This window comes from Cornus florida, unplaced genomic scaffold (genome assembly GCF_030987335.1).
Source record: "Cornus florida cultivar Cherokee Brave unplaced genomic scaffold, ASM3098733v1 CherokeeBrave_3.0.0_Hap2_Chr05, whole genome shotgun sequence".
NCBI lineage: Eukaryota > Viridiplantae > Streptophyta > Magnoliopsida > Cornales > Cornaceae > Cornus > Cornus florida.
The window spans coordinates 79,917,481-79,942,015 of NW_026775575.1; the positions used below are offsets into that span (position 1 = coordinate 79,917,481).

The 24,535-nt window shown below is 39.0% G+C and overlaps 1 protein-coding gene across 1 annotated transcript; it reads right to left on the reverse strand.

Moving 5' to 3' along the window:
- Positions 1-639: 639 nt before the first annotated feature.
- On the reverse strand, positions 640-23,806 carry LOC132310258 (UDP-galactose/UDP-glucose transporter 5B-like). Its single transcript, XM_059808447.1, has 12 exons — positions 23,154-23,806; positions 22,885-23,037; positions 12,747-12,860; positions 12,477-12,569; positions 12,250-12,315; positions 10,853-10,951; positions 9,187-9,266; positions 4,850-4,962; positions 1,761-1,849; positions 1,389-1,475; positions 1,206-1,274; positions 640-1,120 (listed from the first exon to the last, which is right to left on the reverse strand). The coding sequence occupies exons 2-12, from the start codon at positions 22,987-22,989 to the stop codon at positions 1,034-1,036; spliced, it is 1,002 nt and encodes a 333-aa protein (XP_059664430.1). The 5' UTR covers positions 22,990-23,037; positions 23,154-23,806; the 3' UTR covers positions 640-1,033.
- Positions 23,807-24,535: the final 729 nt, after the last annotated feature.

Below are 24,535 nucleotides of genomic sequence, written 5' to 3' on the forward strand. Positions count from 1 at the left end.
GAATATAGAATATTTTATTTTATTAATTTATTTTTACATTTACTAGAAGAAACACACGCATCTCCATTCACACGCGTTTTTGCCCACACATGGAGTAAAGCCCCTCACCCATTCACACACCTTTTTTACCCACACAAAGTAAAAACCAACCCCCATTCGCCCACACACAGAATAGAGCTCCTCACCCATTCACACACTTTTTTGCCCACACAGGAGTAGAACCCCTCCCCCATTCACACACTTTTTTGTCCACACACGGAGTAGACCCCCTCCACTCCTTTTTAAGATAAAAGAAGGTTATACAATTGGGTGCCTTTTGGTAATGAATATGGATTATTGATTTTAAATATAAAAATGTTAATTTATTTTCAAAGTATCATATATAGATAATTGAAAAAATTATTTTAAAAACTAAATTCACCAAACTAATTATTTCAAAACTGGTATACAAAAAAACCAAGAAAGAATATATGATTGTTGACAATAGTGGCCTATCATTTTAGCAAGGGTTACTACTATTACTTCATCAAATTTGGAAGTGTCCTAGTTGCATTAATCCAAATAACATTTCAATAAATTCACTCACCAATGTGCCCCTGTATTAAAAAGTAGTTTATAACAAACACAAAAATGATAAGATTGATTTATTCAGACAACAAATGACATGGAACCAAGAAATTTGGAACCTGAAGCATTCACAATTGGAACTAAATCCAGTTAAAGAAAATGTGCCAGGAAACACCTCTTGGACTTTAGAGCTATAATTTGTGTATGATTATACATATAGACTTTATTTTAATTATTTGTACATTTCTTTTTTAAAATGGAAAAAGCGAAAGAAAAAATAAATAAATAAAACTCATTCTTGTGGCTTTAGTTAGTTTATAATTAATATCCCTATGAAATATTTGTACATATAGGCATGCACTCCACGCTGCTGCAAATACAGCACCCTATCACTGGACTTGAAGCCAATACCGAAGAGGGAACACCAGACCATCTTGTATCAGGGGTTTGCCTTCAGTGGACTAGGTCAATTTTGCAAATGTTCTGGAGATGACGGTTTCTGAGGTCTATTTTTCAAAAAGCTTCTTGCATAAAGGGATCCAAAAACAATAACCTGATCGATAAAACAAATTAGTTTGAACGGGCTTCTGAAATTTTCAAATATATATATGTATAAAAGGATCAAGGTCGAGGCTTACAGCTCCAACGCTCTGTTCCCAGCTGAGTGGATGGGCAAACCACAAACATGACAGCAGAATGCTCACCAACTTTATCGACAAAAGAATTTGATGGGCACCATAAATCAGAAGCATAAATGTAAATGACAGAGGAAACAGATCAAGAATTTTTTTATTTATTTTTTTGGGAACTTATCTTTTTACCTGTCTAGTTGTCATTATTGTAGCGAATGTTAGAGCGCCAAATGTGCGAATTGTGTAAGAAATGAAGAATTGACTGGCAGTTGCTACCTGCAATGAAAATAGGAATAAATAATTATTTTTGGTTATGTTGAGGAAAATGGACATCATCTGCTGGCATGAGAATGATATAACAGCAATGTTATTAATAGAAATGGGAGAAGAACTAGAAAAGCTTTTAAAAGCCAGCGATTCCGATGGATTTCTTGAATATATTATTATATTATAATCTAGTTTTTGTCTGTCTCGTCTGCTAGCTGACTAACCAGTCTGCTATCTTGCCTCACAAGCTTCAAATTTATTGTCAAGGAACTGTAGTGTTACAAAGATACTTACAGTGGAAAGCAGTGCAATGTCGAAGAAACAATCATTGTGGCGGTAAACGAAATCTACTGCCATTAGAAGATGCCCCTGTAGTATTAGACCTAATAGAAACAAAGAAAGCCAACACTATTTAGTCATTGGAAACTAAAATACAACACATAAACTCGGAAGGCACAAAAGATGCTCATACAAGGAAAATAAAGAGGAAAAATAGTTTCAAATAATTGTTTCAACTAGGAGTCTAGGACTACCTATCTACTCAGCAAAATAGGGTTCTCAGACTACATCATGAGGATATCATTAGACAAAAATCAGTACCCATTACATAAATGAAATTGCATGTGCCATGAAAATTAATGTGAATGGCATCAGCCTTTATTCAGCTAACAAAGAAGCAGAAGTAATTGTAACTCCTTTCTTGTTAGGTTCGAGAGAGAAGTCAATCATCAAAAAATCTTTCAGTGAGGACTTACCATATAATGACCTAAAATTAAAATTTCAGGCCTCCAAACACAAATATCCTTTGCTGATTTTGAGGTTTGATCATACTAGGAACAAACACAAGTAAAATCCTGAGGGTAAACTAGGGAAAAAAAAAACCCTGAGGGTATATAAGGTGCAATCTTAGAATTCGATGAACATAATTTCCTTGTATTTTAACAGGCATATATACCAAACATGCCTCCAAGGCCATGCCAGGGAGATTCGGGAGAAGGAATTATAAACTGTATTTAGGTGTTAAATATTAGGTGGTTTATAATTGGAAACAACTTCTGATAGTTGTGCACACGAAGAATCCAGATGAATTCACTAGTGGTGTTTCAAACCTAGAAGAGGGGTGGATATGTCCCTCCTTTTTTATGTCATTTGGAAGGTTAATTATCAATTTTAAATTTAATCTAATTAGTCATCGATCAAACATGCATAGAAGGGCTCCTCTCATACTCAAATTCGAGTCCTCAATTTTGTCACCTGAGCATTTAAATTGTATCAATCAGTGACTGAAAAAGTACTTATTCATACCATCCAAATATATAATCAAAAGCAATAAAAGTAATCACAGAGATCTTTATACGTAAAACGGAAAGCAGAACAAATCATAGGAGATGCTAAACAATCCACTGTGTAGGAGAAGAATACAACTTCTGTTTATGGACTCTTCTCCATGAATAACCAAAGTTGATTTACCTCTACCCTTCATACATCTGACCTTTTAGTAGAAATTCTAATAGCTGGTCAATGAATTCATCGCCATGCAATCCAACGTTCTTCATAGTTCATAGTACTCGTCACCACACACTAACTCTTCTAGACACTCGTAAGAAACGTACAATGACTTCACTCACTCTACTAGGAACCCCATTATAGGCAATAAGTAACACCAGTCTCCAGTCTTCCGAAGATTGAAGAAAAGAATTGTCACTGGTTGTTGTTCAAAGCAAACTTTAAGTCGAGCCCCAAAAAAAGCTTTGACCATACAAAATTCTTCTAAGGTTCTCAAGAATGACCTAAATTATGTGCACGGCTATCAAAATCTCACTCTATATGCTCACAATTTCTAGGTGTATTACTCTAAATGTAGGTGTATTATTCTATATGTATGAGATAATATAAATGTCAAGAGGATTTTTATATTCATTGTTTTTTTTTCCTGAAAATTTTATATTATTTTATATCACATCAACATTAATAAAAGAAGATAGTTATCATTTTATATTAAACCGAGATTGCTATAAGTTATGTATTTCTCATTCATAGACTTAATTCATTTTATACAAAATCAAATTATTAACTTAGGATTTCTTGTTATAATTTGGTCAATGAAATATATATATATATATATATATATATATATAATTATTTACTTATTTGATAGTAAGTGTGTGAATTCTGAAAAGACACTATTCCTGAGTTCCCAACAGTCATATTTTCCTCTTCATAGACAGAATTGATTCTGCATTCAAACATACCTCCCTCACTTCTTATTGTTTGAAACTTCATGTTATTCATTTGAAGTGAATTTTCCTTCAGTGTATTATCTTGCATTTTTATATGATATTTTGAGTTTTCAAGTGGATAAAGTCATGTTTTCTATTAAGTTCTAAAAAGTGACATATAATCCCAACAGTCATCTCCGTCGCTATTTACTTCCCAAATTGTTGTGGATTTTCTCCCCCAAAGCTACATTTATCTCTCAGAATGCGTTCCATTTCTAACCAATGCATCCAATAAATTTTTAATAATGTAATGAAAAAATCGTTTAACCTGTTTATAATGTTTTAGAAAGCCAAATCAAAGTTAACAGGATTAGGCAATTTTTCAGATTTGGATACTTGGATCAGCGTAGAGGAATTTCCGCAATCAAGTTTCTAATGTATTTCAGCAAGAAAATCAACTCTGGTTGACTGACACATACTTACCAAACCAATGACTTTTAGTTTGAGCAATTACAATGCCAGACACTGCACCCTAACACCTTCTAGCATGCATAAGTATGCGACTCCAGCGTGGATAGAAAAGCTCAAGTAGATGTATCCTTTTACAAAGCTTCAAAGAAATTCCTTTGATTAATTTCACAAGTGACCGAAGTTCACGCAAAGTCAAAAATTTAAATCCTTGTATACGACTTGATTAAAAATTCCATAGATCAATTCAGCATCTTTGGTTACCAAAGTTGGATCCGAAGCTGAACTTTAAACCTTGATCTTATCCCCTCAAAGTGCTTGCATACGATAAAATGACTTGACCATTAGCAATGCTAATAAACTATGAATTGCAGTTCCTTCTCATGTGTTGAGCTAGTGAAACTTTCAAACATCAAGTGAAACTCATAGCTTAGTAAGAAGATATACAGTAAGAATTTTTCTTTATGCCTATAAATAAAATATATCCACACACATATATATACATGTAGAGAGAGAGAGAGAGAGATAGAATGGAAACAATGAAACTATAATTTTTCTTCCTAAATACCAACAACCCCAACATCATCTCTAACACAACCAAGGGAAAAGAACCATCATTCAAGATACTATAGATAAAATAAATAACTAAATAAATTCTTCAGAATGTTATGAGATTCAGCTAAAGATGGAACTTACCAGTCAAGCTGAGTATACAAGAACATGATGTTGTGTAGAATATTTGATTGTGTATTTCCATATCATATCCTTTGAATAAATTATCCTGGAATGTGCTTGTGAAGCCATCAAACCTGACATTAAAAACACATCTAAACACATAGGTATGTAGCATTACAATAACTTTCCCCAACATATATTTAGGTCATCACGAAGGTAATGTTCACAAAGCTAATAGGAATATAATGGTTTTACTAATGCTGGTACAGTGTAGCATATGGATGAAAATATCAAAAGCTTGATATTGATGAAAATGTCAAAAGCTTGATATTGATGAAAATGTCAAAAGCTTAATTCATTTATGGTGAAAGGGTATCTTAAGGAATACTAGATGCATCTCTATATTTGCATAATATTGTATATTGTATATATGTATACATATTTAGATGGTTATAATTTACAGCTATTGATACTTCAAACCACCAGCACGCAAGCAGTGTCGTTCGACATGCTAGATTACTCAGCCATATGAATTTCAAGTTGAGGAATCTTAAACATTGCTTTCTTTCTCCCCTATTCAACCAAATAACAGTAGAAATGTGCACTCTGCTGGTGTCATGTTAAATTGTTTTCTTATAGTAGTCTTCTCCCAACCAAAGAAACACAGACACTAACATAATACGACAAATTCACCAGCATGTACAATCCTAGGACACAGGCATATCACAGCAATATAAAAATAGAAAGTTTTACTTTTATACATGTATTGTGAAAGATAATTATTATAGGACATTAAACGAGTTCAGAATTTTTATACCAAAACTGCATAATGTGAGATATAACCTTCTCTCCTGCTATACTTCTGCTATTATAATTATTTTCTTCATTTATATTAAAGTGCTCATTTCATGCTTTACCTGTGTTAGTCATGTGTAAATCTCAAATTGTTTAAACACAGATTGGACATGTTAGGTGTATTCATCTTGTTTCCAAGATTGTCAAACAGACTCCTTTCAGAAAATCTTTATCACAAGTCAAACGTTAAGACTGTCTAAGATGTGCACTAAGTGTCCAAAATTAAGGACGTGTCTGTTAGGTGTGAAATACATACTCAAAATTGTCCATGATGCATATGGACAAGGCACCTTTGTAGAAGCGTCCGTACTCCCTAGCTCTCTAAAGTACTTAGAGCAACCCCAGCGCGTAGCAAAGCGTACAATATGTGAGCCTGTGTGGAATGGAAAGGCTCTAGTATGCAGATTACACACAAGTGGGGCCCATCTCATATTACATACTCCACACTTCACAGTTAAGGAATGAAGTAGCGGCTGGTAGTAGCAGAAGCGCAGGCGCAGTGGGTCATTGTTGGGTCATTGTGTGTGAGAAAATAATATAAAATGAAAAAAATGATATTGTGTGATGGTGTGTAAAATAATTATTGTATGTGTATTGAATTAATTAATTAATGTAAAGATAGTCAAATTTTTATTAATTAAGAAAAAAAATCATTTTTCCTAAATAAAAAAAAAGAGTCATTTAATTTGCATGATAGTTTAATTAATTTTATTTTTTTAAAAAAAGTTTGTACACATTGACTAATCAATTTTATTTATTTATTTATTACATAATAATTTAATTAATTTGCATAATAATATAAAAAATAAAATTTTATTCAATTAATAAATTTAAACATCTTCATCACGTACTGATTTAATTAATTCGCATAATAATATAAAAATTACATTTTATTCGATTATACCAAATTTAAACATCTTCATTACCAAATTGATTCCACAAATGGTCCATCAGATGTCTCATGAGATCAGCATTATCCGCTCTATTACGAATTCTTCTAAAACAATCGGAGATGTGTGCTGCCAACATTGTTGGGTTTCGAATGTATTGAGGGAGGGATATTGGCTCATCCAGCGGAGGTGTCCATTGCAAAATGTGTCCATGCTCATCTTCAATGATCATATTATGCAATATGATGCACGTTCTCATTATCTTGTTTAAATCTTCTTTATCCCAATAATACACAGGTCCTTGCGTTATAGCCCACCTGATCTGCAACACGCCAAACGCTCGTTCAACATCTTTCCTAACAGCTTCTTGTTTTTTAGCAAACAATTTCTCTTTGACAGTTGTTGGGTGTGGGATGGTCTGAATCAAAGTTGCTCACTTAGGATAAATACCATCAGATAGGTAATACCCCATTGTACATCGATTTACTTATGCAATATGATGCACGTTCTCATTATCTTGTTTAAATCTTCTTTATCCCAATAATACACAGGTCCTTGCGTTATAGCCCACCTGATCTGCAACACGCCAAACGCTCGTTCAACATCTTTCCTAACAGCTTCTTGTTTTTTAGCAAACAATTTCTCTTTGACAGTTGTTGGGTGTGGGTTGGTCTGAATCAAAGTTGCTCACTTAGGATAAATACCATCAGATAGGTAATACCCCATTGTACATCGATGCACATTTACCTCGTAATTAATCGGAGGCATTGTGCCATTAATCAGACTATTGAATACTGGGGAATGATCCAAGACATTCACATCATTGTTTAAACTAGCCATACCAAAGAAAGCATGCCAGATTCACAGATCTTTCGATGCAACCGCCTCCAATATGAGGATAGGCTTATGATTTCTTCCCCTGTGTGTGCCATGCCACCCTGTAGGGCAGTTCTTCCATACCCAATGCATACAATCTATAAAGCCAAGCATACCTAGGAAGCCTCTTTCTTTCCCTTCTCGAAGCAGAAGTGCAATGTCCTCTTCGTTCGGTGTGCATTGGTATTGCCCTGCATACACCGCAATTACAGCATCACAAAAGCGCTTCAAGCTTTCAACCGCAGTGGTTTCAGAAATCTTTATATACTCATCACTAAGATCTGCTGAAATTCCATATGCGAGTATACGTATTGCAGCTGTCATCTTCTGTATAGGAGTGAAACCCATACGACCGAGGGCATCAAGCTTCTGGATGAACCATTCGTCATATGCTGTAACATCATTTAAAATGCGAATAAACTACTCTCGGCGCATCCGAAATCGTCTACGAAACATCTCAGGTGGAAAAGTGGGATTTTCAGCAAAATAATCTTGGAATAGCCGCTGGGCTGCTTCCTCTTGATCATGTTTAATATATCTTCTCTTACGACGTCGAAAGAATGCCTTTACCTTCTCAGGCGATAACAATTGCATCACTGCATTCATCCTTTTTTGACGTTCTTCAAAAAAATCTTCCCCGACAGAAGATGAAAAGGAACTTAATGGAGAAATTGACCCGGACACTGGAATAGATTATGATGATGAAGCCATTTTTTTTCTATAATAAAGATAAAGACTCAAAGAAGAGAAAATGAATTTGAAGATGTAAAGAAATGGACTTGGTAATTGAAAAAATGAGAGATGAGTGGTTTATATAGCCATTGAGAATATAGTTGTTGAAGAAAAAACAAACAGAATATATCCGTTAGCAAAAAGACAAACATAATATAACCGTTAGAATAAGACAAACATAATATAGCCGTTGGGAATATAACCGTTAGGAAAAAGACAAAATAAAATTATGGCGCGTTATGCAAAAAGGGGCAATTAATTATAATGTTTACTATTTTTTTTTTTTCCTGAGTTGTATTGTTTTATTTTATTTGTAGGAAAGCTATGTAATGCACTTTTATTTATTTATATATATATATATATATATGTGTAATATTATTGTTTTTTAATATATATATATTGTTCAAATCTTGTATCTAAATCGGAGCAAACAATTATAGCTGTTAGTATTATAGTTGTTGAGAAAAAACGGTTGGAAAAAAAAAACAATAAAAAAATTTACTTTATTATTTTAAAAATAATAATATAATAAATTGTACAATGAAAAAATGAGTGCACAACAAGAACTTGGAGCCTTCAAAATAAGTGTACAATCAATGATGACGTGACTATACACTTTACATAAAGTTGATGATGTGGCTATACACTTTATAGAAAGTGTGGAATGGAAAACAAGCACAGCGCTGGGGTTGCTCTTAAGAAAAAGGAAATTTGAAGAAAATGACTGCGCAATAAGTTACAATTTCAAGACAAGGCCCACTTGGGAATAAGTCACATTGTTTATTACTTCATGTATTTTTTATTAAGCTGCTGATCGTTTTATTTATCTAAAAGTTTTTAGCAGTCAGTGTACTATAATAATTTCATGTTGTTTTTTGGGACATGGATGTAAAAGTGATTTAGGTTGTATTCCATGTCAGATTCAGGATACTAAAAGTTTAAAAAGAAAATAATTAAAAAGTTCAAAAAGAGTGTAATGATTGAATTTAAGTTAGAAACTGATACCCAAGATAACCAATCATTAATGAAACACCCCAGACAGTGCTTTCCGTTCCTCTATCGTATGGACTAATGTCACCTGCAGCCTAAATCAAATGCAAAATGAAAACCATTCAGTTAATATTAAAAATTTGGCACAGGTTAATAAAGCCATGTGCATTAACCTACCCCAAAAAGGTGGGGTTAGTGCAGTAACAACAGCAGCATCCAAGTGACCTTATTGAAACTTATATTCACAAATAAAATATTTTTCTTAGTGAAAGCTATGAATAATGCTCAATTACTTTCTTTTCCCATATATTCTTGCAGTACTCTTTTGTACATACACGAGAATTTAAAATACTCCAGATTGGACACCTGAAAACGCTAGAGGTCTTTATTAGCCATCGTTTCATCTAGAAACACAAAGAAAAAGGAATGTCTCTTCTATAGTGGCACTCTGACCTATGTCTAACCATAAGAAATACAGTGCCTATACTTAAATAATGATGATTATGACATCAGTTTTCAAAAAGTACATTTCTGAGTGTATTGTGAAGATAAGTGATAAGCGGGAGTAACATACTCAAGTGTACTAGGAGACAAGCCTGCATCTTACTTGGTTATAGAAGTAACATGAGTAATGGTACTTACATAATGGATGGATATTTTAGCAAATATTTAACATGTATTATGGTAATCACAACATAGATGAAAATGTTAGCAAATGTGTGGTTAATTACCACAAAAAAAAAAAAAAAAAAAAAAAGAAAGAGACCCTTGAAAATATGAAAAGTATAAGAAACTAGATCTAAAGCTTTGGATGATGATCTGTGGTGAAGATCACCATATTGATGATGGCACCCAACCAATCATGGTCCAATACCTCTTAATTCCAGCATTCATAGATAATTTATACCATGTAGAATCATGGTGTTTATGGATTGTATTCTTGGTTCATGATGGAACCAAAATCAGGAGAAAACTAAATCAAGTTAACACCTTGTACAGAACTCTGCATTAATTAATAAATGTGAAAGACAGATCTTTTTTATGTAAACCTAGGTTTGAACACCCTGGTAAGACAGAATATTTATTAATTAATGCATGTCTTCCCAAAAACTTTCAATTTCTCTGCTGTTACTTTTTAGGTTGTCCTTTTTTTTTAACTAGATTCTCATGTAATATGAGATTTTTTTGTCTTTTCTATTGGTGGGATATTTCTTCTCTAGTGATGTGTGTTGAGCTTCATGGTAATATCTTTCTTTTTTTGGATAAGAATTTCACTTACTTACCAAAAAGAAACTAATAAATTTTCTCTTTCACTTTTAGAAACCAAGAACTACTTTACATGTAGAAACCTTTTACACAAAGAACAGCATATATGTCATTCCAACTCTCAGAAAATATTTTCTTATATTCTCATTAAATCCTATTCTAAGTTTTTGTACAAATAATTAATGATATAATAGGATATTTCAGTAAATTGTTAATTCTTTGGCAGTAAATTAATTAATTATTCACCATGAAACAAAGTTGGATTGCGGATATTAGTCGACCATACGTGGGAAGTGAGAGTCAGCATCATGTTGACATTCATCACCTGCCTTTAGAATGTAAATTACTTGACATGCCAGAATGGAACAGTACTGAAACCAGGCAGATATAGAAGAATGAAACTGTAATTGTTTACCGGGTATAGAATGAATAATGCACACCCAAGCATCACTAGAAAAGCCAAAAAATAGTCTTGCGCCTTGTAATGCTTTTGCATAATGACAGTGCTCCAAAGCTGCATAATTAATAGAAAAAGAATGAATGAAGAGTTCGATCAAGCCAAAAAAAGGAGAAATAAAATGTAATTGCGTGAAACAGACAAATGCAATATGATTCATCTACCAATGATCGGCAATTTCCTAATTGAAGCAAAAAAATATTAGCGCTAAACTAAGTTATATGATAGAATGACTTCTACTAGGCGGTAGAATCGTTTTCAATGGCCTCCATCAAAGGCTTCTCCAAAAGGAAATGTGGTAGTGAAGAATAAATGGTGTCCACTTTTTACCTCATTTCTCTCCATCGCATCATCCATTATATATATAATTATATCATCCTATTCATGCTGCACCCAAATCCTATTTTTTTAGAACCATTAACGTCGTGCATGTTTCTTTTCTTTCTTTTTTTTTCTTTTGTTATTTCTATTTTGGGATAAGTCAGGTCTCCTTAACCCATTCGATCAAGAATAATCTTTACGGTATAAAGATAGGACCCATATGGTGTGTCAAAGCCTGTTATACCACTCATGCTACAATTTTTAAAGAAACCACTAATTTGTTAGTGATAAGATGTGTTCAAAGATATAAACATATTTGCTGAGGGCTTAGCACAACTGCTTTATTTCCCAAAAACAGAAAGGAAAGAATGAAAATAAAAAAAGAGGAACAAAGAATGAGAATGAAAATCAACACATGGGAAGACACCATAAAAAACACTGAGGAAGCATGTTCTATTAATGGAATTTCATCCAGAAAAGTTCTCTTTTTTCCTTTTTTCTTTGTTTCATTATTTTTTTTTTTCTATGGGAGGGAAGGAATGGGGAAGAACTTTTACCATACAAGATGTACTAAACAACAGTTTTTAAAATTTTACGATTCTTAGCATCCAACTGCAACATTTAATGCTGTAAAAAAGGTGACAAAAAACATTGGAAATGATAATAGTATAATAACAATTTATTTTTGAAGTGATAGTGAGAGGCTGAGAGCATCTGTATACAACGCTAGATTTGGAACCAAAAGATGGAACAAAAAAGTAGCTCCAACTTACAACATTAACCTATCAGCTATCAATTTTCAAAGGAACAATTACACGGCAAAAAAAAATAAAAAAAAATAAAAAATAAAAAGCAAGTAAATATGCAAATGTATAAACAAATTTTTTGGCAAAACAGCAACTACAGCCATGAGAAATTACATAGAAGAAAATAATGACAATTGGTATAACTGTATAACACAAGCAATTCTGTTTATTTGGGAAAATTAGAAATGGAAAAAGTAACTACCATTATTATTTACACAGTTAACTTACCATCACAGGTATCATTTTGGCACATTTTGCAAGTGTCTGAACAGGAAAACTGACATATTTAAGGGCCTGGAGCAAGATTTCAAGGGGTTAATAAATAATTAATACAATAATTAATTATTACTTTTGAACCTTCAAGTGACTTTTCTAACAGAACCAAAAACATTGTACTTTAATTTTATCTCTCATATAAATCATGGTAAATAACACTGTAAATAAGCAAAGGTTACCTCGTATTGACATGTAGTGGTTAGAATGTTCGTTATTGATACAAGGCAATATTTATAGACTGGAGCAACAGGGTCCAATGCCTTTTTACTTGCCTAGAGAAGAGAAGATATTGATGTAATAAATTTTAGCTGAACAAAGATGCTTCAAGTCTAGGTAAATTCCTATTAAAGTGCAGTATGTGTGAACTGAACCAGAATCTCCATGAACTAAAATTGTATACCTAGTAGGGCCTACAAAAATTGATCAATTAACCACATATAGCTAGGTACCAGTAAAGCGCCTGCTGAAACCGCTGATGTTGTAATGCGATTGCAGAAAACAAGAAACAATGAGTATTTAAAAAATTCTTTGTTTGGTCCATATGGAACTCTCATGATCTTCTCCTGCACAATATATACATATATATACACACACACACACATATACGAATATGTTAAATAAATATAACCAAACCATTTGCTTATAACAATTAACTAAAAATAAATAAATGAAAAAGACAATGAAAAGGTTACATAATTAATTTTTCCATGCTGTAATTTGAAGCCTTAGTCATTACTTAATCACTCCACAATATAACATTGTTAAATATTTTAATATCATGATATTTAGAAAAACTTTGAATATCCCTTATTTTATATGTTGGTAAAAAATTAATTTTAAGCAACTCATTAGACATTTTCTTATCTACTACGATCCACATTTTCTTAGTTATTAAGATCTTATTGAACATCTATGTTAGCAAGACATGTCATTGTCTCCTAAAAGCTTAGATCTCTGAAGAGAAACCCAATAGAGCTATCAGCTATGTTAAAATGGTTTATAGCTGTTGATGGTAGTTCGTGAATGGGATTAGAAGATCGTTCCACGTAAGCCAAGAATCTTGAGAACAGTATCCAAGTGGAGATCCAAGCAACACGAGAGATTCTCCGGCTATGGAGGTTAAGAAAGGGAAGGCCAACCCCCCGTACCATATGAGCTCAAGCTTATCAAATAATAGCTATTAATGTGGGTTGTTGTTGTCTTAAAGGCTGATTAACACCCCTATTTATAGTGTTTTCCTCTTCGGTTAATATCTTTTAGTTTTTTTAATGAACTTGCTCTCACTCAAAGGTTCGAGGGTCTCTTCTTCTGACGGAAAAGACATTGACGGATGGTTCACCATGCTTTACCCCTTGGTTAAAGGGGGTAATGGTGCTTCTTAATTAATATGGGCCCTATCAGACGTCTTTCGTAATTAATACGTCTTCTATCCTTGTTCGAGCTCGGGTACTGAGTATCCTTTCCCCCTCGTGCCGTCCTCGGGCCGAGGCGAGCCCTTGGATCTCAGCCACCTATCCACATGTCCTCATATTCCCGACCTTCAGAAGGAATAGATCCCTTTCGAGATCCTGCCTTCATGATCTCGCAGGATTCTATCCCAATTTCATCCCGAAGCTTCCTTAACCGGAAAAGGGGGCGTGCAAAACAGATTAGCAGAAGCCGCTCTTTCAGAGAGCGTCCTCGAACAAGCCAGGGGGGGAGGGGCCCATCCGACTGGAGCGGGGCGCGTCCACAGTAGAGGAAGGGTAGCGACCCCTTCCTCGGCTAGTGAGTTCAGTTATTGGATAGGTAGCTCGAGAATACCTAATCCACCGCGGGTATGCCAGGTAGACGCTGGCCAGTTGTGCCTATTTTGCAAAGGTGGCGCCGCTTAAGCAGCTAAAATGGCGCGGTCATCAACATTTTGCCCCCCTGTTCGAGGTTGCCAAGAGGGGAGCTCGAGCAATCCACTAATTCGATCCAATTTTGGTCATTATTATTTCTATTGAAGGGTCATATCATTCCAGTACCGAGGAGTTGCGTCACTTCAGAGGGTCATGTCGCTCTGGCTTCTTGATCCACGTGTTGCCTCTTTTATTGGCGTGTCAGTTTATGACGCTTTGGGTCTCGAGTCGCGTCCCTTCATTAGCCAGAGGTATGATGCCTGGGATGCCGAACCCTCACTATTTAAGTTGTACTAGGGCATTTTTCAAGGCGTAAACAATACTCATCCTCCTCACTCCCCCCTCGGTAAACAAAGATTCACACTCAGAGCCAAAGATCATGGCAGTGCGTGACGATGTCCCCGATGTCCCCCCTTTGAATGAGTGGCGAGTTGCTCCTTATTTTGGTCCAAACGACACCTTCTGGGCTAACAGCGATGCGTTAAGTGAAATGGACGAGGCTCAGGAAAGCACTTTCTTATTTGAGGGCGAACCTTATGCACTCGCGGGGGTGCCCATTCAGCCTAGCTCGATTTTGCGGTTCAAGGTAGAGCGCGGCGACTTTCCTCATTCTAATGTTCCCTTTACGAGTCAAACTGGCTATGGACGAGGGTGGGAATTATGGACAAATGCGATTTTGTCTGATGCCGAGTTTTCAGGGATTTTGCAGGCTTCAAGGATTACAGACGCTGTTCGCAACACCCGAGAGTTGACCATACCTCGAGACGTTCATGACCTCGCTCTTCTTCTGTCTCGGTGGAGCCGAGATACCCATACTTTTTTCACTTCTTGGGGAGAGTTTTCCCCCACCTTAGAAGAACCTTAGAAGACGTAGTACAGCTTATGTGTTTAAATGTGTTTAGTGAACACGACCCCAACTCTTAGTCCATTCCTGAGGACGAAGTCAAACTTGCTGCCAAGTTGCGTAACGGCGTTACCTCGGCGGGGAAGATAGCTTCGTGCTATCAAGATGATAGGCTTCTTGAAGAGTTTCCTCCTTCCAGTATGACCGCGTCTGTGCAGCACACCTCCCGACTCTTGAAGTGGAGCGCACGTGAAGAATTTGGCAATCCCCCTCGAGCTCCCCAATCCTGGGGTCAAACCGCAGTTGACTCTGCTCTGCCAAACTTCCAGACAGAATTGCTATCTCGATTGAGAGCACTGCTTCTGTACCATATACCAGGGAGAAGGGCGTGGTACCTGTGGCTCCTCTTGTGGTAGTTCGGTATGCCCAAAGCGCAAGTGGTTACTGCTTAGCCCATTTGTCATGCTGTTCCTTTAAAGTTCTACTCAAAATCCGAAGTAGGGTCTTGTTAGTCGCCTCTGCTTGTCCGTTACCTTTCGAATAATAAGGCGTAGACTTGCGGTGGGCCACCCGATATCCTCGAAGGAGTGCATGAACCCTGTTGTTGATGAAGGGGGTTCCGTTGTCCGATACGATGACCCGAGGTACACCGAAGCGACATATTATATTTTCTTTAATGAAGTTCGCCACCACCTGCCTGATTGCCGTCGACAGAGCTACTGCCTCGACCCACTTAGTATAGATCTCTGTTGCCACTAGTATCCACTTCATTTTTCCCGACTTGGGCGAGATTGGTCCTATCAAATCCATGGCCCAAGTGTGAAACGGCCAAGGGGCGTCCGTGGGGTGTAGCTCTACTGCTGGCGCGTGGATGGCATGACTGGATTTGGCATTCTCTGCATTTCCTGGCGTAATCTCTGCTGTCAATCTGCATCGTAGGCCAGTAATAGCCTAGTTGTATGATGCGGTTGTACAATTTCTTCCACCCCTAGTGTTCGTCGTCATGAGCCTGCTTCAGAACTTCACGGGCTTCAGTCATACTGACACATCGCTTAGCCTTACTGTCAAAGCTTCGCCTCATTAATTCGCCGTTGCAGATGAAGAATCGGATTGCTTCCCTCCTAAGTAGAGCGGCCTCCTCGGGGTCCTGTGGGAGATATCGTTTTTCAAAATACCCCGTATACTTGCACCTCCAGTCTTCCTCGACATTGGCCACACACTGAGCCTCCTCGAGTAATTCTCGGCAATCGAGACATGCTTTCTGTATTGTTACTGCGTCCTTTGCCATCGAAAGCCAGTAGTATCCCTGCCTTCGTATTCTCCGGTACAGGCTCAAGGAGTTATCCCCACACGTATGCCTGTGCAATTTGTCCAGCACTTGGTCGGCCTCCTGTTTTCCAATACATCTGGCCAGGGTTCCTCCCGGTGCCCTGAAGTACAACACTCCTAGATACAACGTAAAGTTTTTGAGTATCTGCAAAGGAATTTCGCCCGCACTGCCTTTCAATTGCGACTCATACAGGTTCCGCCAGTCCCCCTCATCCTTCTGATCAGCAAACTCTTCACTGTGCAAGCAAGACTCCTCTTTCTTCTGGATTCGAATGTCTACCGACTCCCCTGTAATTTCAGCCTTAGACGCCAAGGTAGCCAGAGCGCCCGGGTGTCGATTGGCCGTCCGAGGCGCATGAGTTATACGGAGTTCATCGAAGTTACTGCTAAGCTTCTGAATGACTGTCCTGTATGCCGCCAAAGTCAGCTCCTTGATAGCATAAGAACCATCCAACTGTTTACTACCAAGTTCGAGTCACCTTGAATGTGCAACCGTTTGACCTTAGCTTCTCGCGCTACTAAGAGGCCTAACACCAGGGCTTTATATTCCGCCGTATTATTGGAGCATCCGAAGGTAAGCTTATATGAAAGATTTCGGGCTTTGCCTTCCTCAAGGGTCAATACAACTCCTGTAGAGGTCGACGACCCGTCAAATGACAGAGTCCATATCATATTTTCGTCTACGCAGCAAACCGACTTGAACTCGTCGTGAGGAAGGTCGTCATGCACCTGCTCTAAGTTTCCAGAAGGGAATTGAGCTATCAGATCTACCATGGCTTGACTCAGGATGGCGCGAGGTGCCAGGCACTGGATATCAAACTCGGCCAACATCAGGAGCCACCGCGCCACTCGGCCTGAAATGATTGGCCGCGAAAGCAAGTACCTCAGCGGGTCACATTTGGTGATGAGATGAACGGTATGAGCCAAAAAATAATGGCGAAACTTTTTAGCTGCAAATGCTAAGGACAAGCAGTGGCGCTCTATCAGAGAATATCGTGCTTCGGCACCTTGCACAACTCGACTGATGTTATTGGACGCTCTCGGCCATCTTTTTCCAGGGCGAGAAACGCCCCAATGGAGCGTTCCGTCGAGGTAATATAAAGCTTGAGAGGAACCCCTATCTGAGGGGCTATCATGGTGGTCGGCGAGGATAACAACCCCTTAAGATGGTCAAAAGCCCGTTGATGTTCCTCACTCCATCTGAACTCGGAGCCCTTTTTTGTTAGAGTGCCAAAGACATGAGTTACCTCGGCAAGTGCGGGTATGAAGCGTTGTAGATACGAAACCCGTCCCATCAAACTCTTTAGCTGTTTGAGAGATTGCGGCGGCGGCGGCATCTCCATGATAACTCGGGCCTTGCTTCGCTCAATGTCAATACCTTGTCGATGCACTATAAAACCCAGGAATCGGCCAGCCCCGACCCTAAAGGCGCATTTAGCAGGTTCATCCTTAATTTGTACTGTCGACATCTTTCGAAAACACTTCTTAAATCGGCTAGGTGATTACTCCTTGCTCGTGATTTTACTACTAGGTCATCCACATAGTCCTCCATTTGTCTATACAACATGTCGTGGAAAATAGCCGTCATGGCTCGCTGGTAAGTGGCCCCTGCATTCTTTAAGCCAAAGGGCATGACTGTGAAATAGAAATTCCCCATGGGCGTGCGGAATGTTGTTTTCTCTGCATCACCCTGCGCCATTCTAATCTGATTATATCCGCTGTATCCGTCCATAAACGAAAACATTTCATGCCCCGAGGTTGAGTCAACCAAGTTATCAATTATGGGGAGCGGGAACTCATCTTTTGGGCATGCCCTGTTCAAATCTCTGAAATCAACACAAACCCTGATCTTTCCATTCTTCTTCTTTACTGGCACCACATTCGCTAGCCATGGGTGTTGAACAGGTTTGATAAAGCCGGCTCGCAAAAGCCTCTGCACTGCCTCCTCTATTTGCAACTCGACCTCTGGCTGGAAGCTCCTTTGCCCCTGCTTAACTGGATGTGCATCCGGTCGTATGTTGAGATGATGAGCCACTACCTGAGAGTTCAATCCAGGCATTTCTTCATATATCCAGGCAAAGATATCTTCAAATTCCTTGAGTAGGGCTACTAATGCCGCTTTTGCATTCCCTTCCAACAGCTTACACACATAGATCACCCGGTGGCGACCATCATTGGCTAGGTTGACTTCTTCCAATTCCTCCTGACCAAGCCGACTCGATTCGGCCGACTCTACTCTGGCTTCCTCCATGGAGTTCGGAAACTCCACTTGACATGACTCTACCCGGGGGCACGGTCTCGCCCGAGGTCGTGCCCCCCAACACCGTCATAAGCGATAGGCGATCCTTCCGTTGGACAACCGTACCCTTTTGCAGACAGCTGGCTTCTTCTGATTGGCAGTCGTTGTGGGCGTTTTTTGTCTCCTTTGGTGGTCAATCTCCTCCCACTTCGGTAGAGGAATAGCCTTCAACGGCTAGGGTTCCTCCAGATCCTCTAGCTCATTAAAGAACCCAGCCTCCACCATATAAGATTCTTTTTTGGTAAACGGTCAATCGGAGCAACGGACCGTTACTTGTTCCCCATTCCAAAACCCTTTCATGCATTGATGGTACGAAAAAGGGACAATCCCAAACTTATGCATCCAACCTCGGCCCATGAGTAAATTGTAAGAGGTGTCTGAATCAATAACGTGAAACTTAACTGAACCCTTGAACTTTCCGATAGCCAACTCGGTCGTTACGTGCCCCTCAGTCCTCCGGATATCACTTCTGAATCCGGCAATCTCAATCGGCTTCCGAATAAGTTTCTCGTCCAATATCCCGCTGCGGCGAAAGACTTCCAACGGCATGATATTGAGGGATGAACCATTGTTAAGAAATGCCCGTTTGAGCTCGACTCCATTGAGTGAAGCCGTAACATACAACAGCCTGTTGTGCGGGGTAGGAACACACTTGTCTTCCTCAGTAAAGACTATGGCCGATCCAGGTGACCTTTGTGGTACAGGGAGTGATGTTATTGACACGACTTCCTTTACACCTTCCTTAGCCACCAGCCACAGAAACTTGGCTATTTCCTTTTGAGCAAGAGGAGAAAAGTCCATTTTCTGGAGAATGCTTTTAACAGGGGCAGCTTCCAACAGACGGAATGCATCGAGGTCATCTCCCTTGACCAGCGCGACTTGGGCAACACCCTCCTCGGCTCCTTCCCCGTCGACTGCCACGCCCGAGACCATCATGGCAACACCTCGGTCATGCGTAGGAAAAGGCTCCTCCCTCACATCCTTGGAAGGGAGAATGAGTTCGCCATTAGCAATCCGCCTATAAAAAATATTTCGCAACGCCCAACAGTCGTAAGTGGGGTGGCGAGTATGCCGATGATACATGCAATATTTGGGTGGGTCATTTCTTCCGTAGTTAGCTCACGAGAGACCTCGGGCAGTCTGATATCCCCATATTGGATCCATTTCTTAAGGATAGTTTCTACTTCTTCCGAAGTGCATGGAAACGACGGAGGCGCCTCGTCCGGATTCCTGGGTCGAGGGGTGCGGGCCCCCCTCGAGCTCTTCTTGCTGGGAGGCTCGTCTGCAGCCGAAACTTAAGGTCTACGTTTGCTTCTGTACTCCTCCTGCGTGGCGCCCTGCGCACAAATAGCGAGGTTACTCGCCAAATTCCGAGACGCCTCTATTAGATCGGCAAAAGTGAGGAGTTTTAAGTTAATGAGATGGATTCGGTAGGACCCCTGCATGCCCTGTATGCAAATCTTACCTAGCGCTTCTTCTTCATGGGTTTCGTAACATTCCATAGCTCGGTCGTGGAATCTATGGACATACGTAAGTAAGTCCTCCCTGGGCCCTTGAGTCTCTTTAGTCAAAGAGAGAGTAGTCACCCTTTCCTCTGCCCGAAAGAACTTCGATTGGAAAATCGTGGCTAGTTGGTTTCAAGTACTAAGTGACCCGGATTCCAAGTTCGCATACCATTTGTAGGCCCTATCTGTGAGAGTTTTTGAAAACTCCCTAAGCCGCAGAGTGTGATCATTTCCGAAAGGCCCCAAAGCTTCAATAAATCGCACCACATGCTCTCGCGGATTTCCTTTCCTCCAGTCAAACTTGCTGAACTTAGGGGTCAGGTACCCCGGCGGGTAAGGGAGAAGCACGATGGATTGTGCGTAAGGTGGTTCTGGGGCCGTTTCTTGCATCAGCATACTCTTTTCATTCCGCAGCAGTGTTTGCAGATCCGCTATGGTCACATACGGCGACCGCTGCGCAAGATCCTGTTGATGTCCAAGCTCCTTCGAACCCGTGTCCCCATAACGCGCCTCCCTTCGGCTGGTACTTGGCATACCCACCCTCGCGGGTGCCGAAAGAGGGGTACTAAAAAGAGTTCAGCGAGCCCGTGGCGGCATATCTCGTGACCACCTGCGTTAGCCAGCAACCCGCCTCACTTCGGCTGATGATGAGAGCGCATGTCGTGCCGAGTTGTCCGGGGTCGGATCCCCCCAGTGAGCTCGTCAGAGGGGTCACCGATCGAATCTGCACCTCGCCGAGGTACCCCTCAGCCAACAATCTCCCGCAGCAAGGTCACCACCTCTCGCTTTGTGCCTTCCAGCTATTCCATTCTGTACGACAGCGCGTTATGGGCCTCGACTAAGGCATCAGGGTAGATAATCCTGATTCCGGGAAAGTACGACCCCGGCATGCTCACACATCCATCGTAGCCCTCGACTAGGGCAGGGCTAGTTTGAAAGGGTGGACTGATCTCTCGTATACTTGACAAATGTGAAGCGCTCCTTCCCCAGTAGAGTCACCAAAATGTTGATGGTAGTTCGTGAATCGTGAATGGGATTAGAAGATCGTTCCACATAAGCCAAGAATCTTGAGAACAGTATCCAAGTGGAGATCCAAGCAACACGAAGGATTCTCCGGCTATGGAGGTTAAGAAAGGGAAGGCCGACCCCGATACCGTATAAGCTCGAGCTTATCAGATAAGAGCTATTAATGTGGGTTGTTGTTGTCTTAAAGGCTGATTAACACTCCTATTTATAGTGTTTTCCTCTTCGGTTAATATCTTTTAGTTCTTTGAATGAACTCGCTCTTACCCAAAGGTTCGAGGGTCTCTCCTTCTGACGGAAAAGACATTGACGGATGGTTCGCCATGCTTTACCCCTTGGTTCAAAGGGGTAATGGCGCTTCTTAATTAATATGGGTCCTATCAGACGTCTTTCGTAATTAATACGTCTTTTATCCTTGTTCGAGCTCGGGTACCGAGTATCCTTTCCCCCTCATGCCGTCTTCGGGCCAAGACGAGCCCTTGGATCTCAGCCACCTATCCACATGTCCTCAGATTCCCGACCTTCAGAAGGAATAGATCCCTTTCGAGATCCTGCCTTCATGATCTCGCGGGATTCTATCCCAATTTCATCCCAAAGCTTCCTTAACCGGAAAGGGGGGTGTGCAAAGCAGATTAGCAGAGGCCGCTCTTTCAGAGAGCATCCTCGAACGAGCCAGGGGGGGGAGGGGCCCATCCGACTGGAGCGGGGCGCGACCACAGTAGAGGAAGGGTAGTGACCCCTTCCTCGGCCAGTGAGTTCAATTATTGGATAGGTAGCTCGAGAATACCTAATCCACCGTGGGCATGCCAAGTAAACGCTGGCTAGTTGTGCCTATTTTGCAAAGGTGGCGCCGTTTAAGCAGCTAACGTGGCGCGGTCATCAACCATAGCTATATATGATAGTTATGAATTATCATCAAGAACATATAGTAGAACTATCTCAAAATGCATATGCTCTTGAGGCATTTCGAGAATTAGGAATCCAAAACAAAAATATCATCCTATATGAATCATTGTGAATGAAATTCTGGCAATATCAACCTGACCTTGACATTGAAAGGGAAGAATGAAGGGTCATTGATAAGGCCCCAAAGGACTGTTCAAGCAATGATGAGTCACAAACAAGGCTCTAATGGCATTGTAAGTAAACAAATTGACAGGTCAGGCAAGATAATCCAAAGCAAATTCTTCTACCATTTCAAAATCCCCTCTCCCAAATCAAAGCCACACTATAACTTCCAAATGCTCCTGCGCATATCTAGCATATTTGGGGTCCTCATGTCACAGTTCAACCTCTACAAGTAAAGGGTTTCTACACTGACACACCAGGCAGTCTTTCAAATCCTTACTTAGGGTATCAATAAATACAAAGTAAGGCCTCAACTTTGCTTCCTATCAAAGTAAATAGAACCAAAAATGATTATGAGAGTGTCAGTTAGGAAATGAACAAACAATCACCTTTCAAGCACTAGCTCAAAGATGCATTCATATGTGGTAATTTATAGTTTCTCAAAACAAAGTTCCTTCCTTTGACAACACAGTGAACATAATTCAATTGCACTGAATTGTGAAAAAAAATAAAATAAAAATAAAAAAATAAAAAGAGAGTACAGAAAACAAAGTCTATCAGGTACTCAAATTAAAATAATTAAAAGGTTCATCCGATGGAAACTAATGAGCAGTGGATGAGATGATAAATGTGAACCTGTAAGAGGCCATAGATGAGGAGAGTGGACATGATTCCAACCACAGCGAAAACCCCTTTACGGAACTTGGTCTCTTTCAAGTCCACTGACCGTGGTTCCGCCATATCCCATCCAATTCACCACCACCACCCTCAATAAAAAATACTCAACATCTACATTCATCACAAGTTTGACATCAAATCAATATTTCTGAAAATATCTAAATGTTATGTGCATATGTCTGATATATAGAGAGAGAGAAAATAGAGTAAAAGATTGAGTCACCTACAAGGCTACAACTGAGAAAGACGAGTAGTTTGGTTGAAAATTGCCGCTTCAGCTCACCGGAAAATTCAAAGGCAGGTGATAAGTGATGCAAGAATGGAGTGTTTGTGATCGGAGACTTTAGAGAAAGGAAGAGACAGGTCGATAGAGAGGAAGGAGGGAATCACGGAACAGGTTGAAATGAATGGGGTTGAGTGTTTGCGCGCGCGCGAGAGAGCGACAGAAAGAGAGATGCTGGGATTGCAAAGTAAAGAAACTCAGGAGTGAGGGAAGAGTTTGAACTCGCTGTCGCCGTCGTGTCTCTGTCGGTCTCCCCTCGTAACTTTATGCCGCGTCAGCCCTCCAGAATAACCAGGGTAGGCCCCACATAGCTTCGAATTAACTCTACGTGGATAATTTTAACTCTACGTGGATAATTCAAAATAACTGGGGCCCATAGAGCTTGTAAAAAATAGTACTCCCTCGGCTTAAAATTCTTCACCTGGGAATTCACTTTTTATGATTTTGAATATTTTTTTTTTAAATTTTTTTTTAACTACTTTTTATTGTATTGAAAAATTTTAATTTTAAAATTTATCGTTACTAGTAGAAAGACATATACTCCTAAATTAATGCACTTGTTTAATAAAGTATGAACAGTTTAGAAATGTTAAAAGAATAGTTTAGAAATGTTATAAAAAATAGTATATCTAATTTTAGAATGAGACATGTATTTTTGTACGTTTTAAAATAAAAAGATGAGCAAGTATTTTGGAATAGATGAAGTATTACTTAAGGAGAGTAAAACAAGTCTGATTAGCTAAAACAAAACTGAATCCATTCTAATAGTTCCTGAAAATTAAAATTAAAATTGGATTTGGTTTGGTTATGCATCACTTTTTTTTATCTTAAAAATAAAAAAATAAAAAAAAAACTCAGTGACTACATAGCACATAGATTTAGTTTACCAAAGTAAATATAAGTTTTATATAACAAACAAAATATTTTTGTAATTTAAAAGCAAATGAGTTATTATCTTGTTCTTATGAAACAAATATGAATTTAGAAGTTAAAAATTATTTGACTATAGCTTTATCTTTTTTTGTGTAATTTAAAACATATATATTGTTGTGTGCTTGTGTGTAGTCTTATCTTTGTAACATATGCTATATTAATATTTATTATTAGGGATAATTACACTAACCTTCTTTGAGGTTTCATTAATATACATTGACTTTCCCTCTTGTCTCTCTTGTTTGTCAAATTACACTGACCTCCCTCGATATTTGTATACTGATAACATAGACCTCCCCTCCATTACTGAAAATGATGATGTCATCAATTTTTAATTCTCAAATTCCCATTTTAGACATGTAAATAAATTATTATCCTAACTAAATCATATGA

Excerpts from the sequence above, each read along its gene's own strand:
- LOC132310258 (XM_059808447.1), bottom strand. The coding sequence starts at position 22,989 with ATGGCGGAACCACGGTCAGTGGACTTGAAAGAGACCAAGTTCCGTAAA. Across the intron at positions 12,316-12,476 it reads CCACTACATGTCAATACGAG|GCCCTTAAATATGTCAGTTT; the intron begins GTAACCTTTGCT and ends ATCTTGCTCCAG. Across the intron at positions 1,275-1,388 it reads CAATAATGACAACTAGACAG|TTGGTGAGCATTCTGCTGTC; the intron begins GTAAAAAGATAA and ends TTGTCGATAAAG.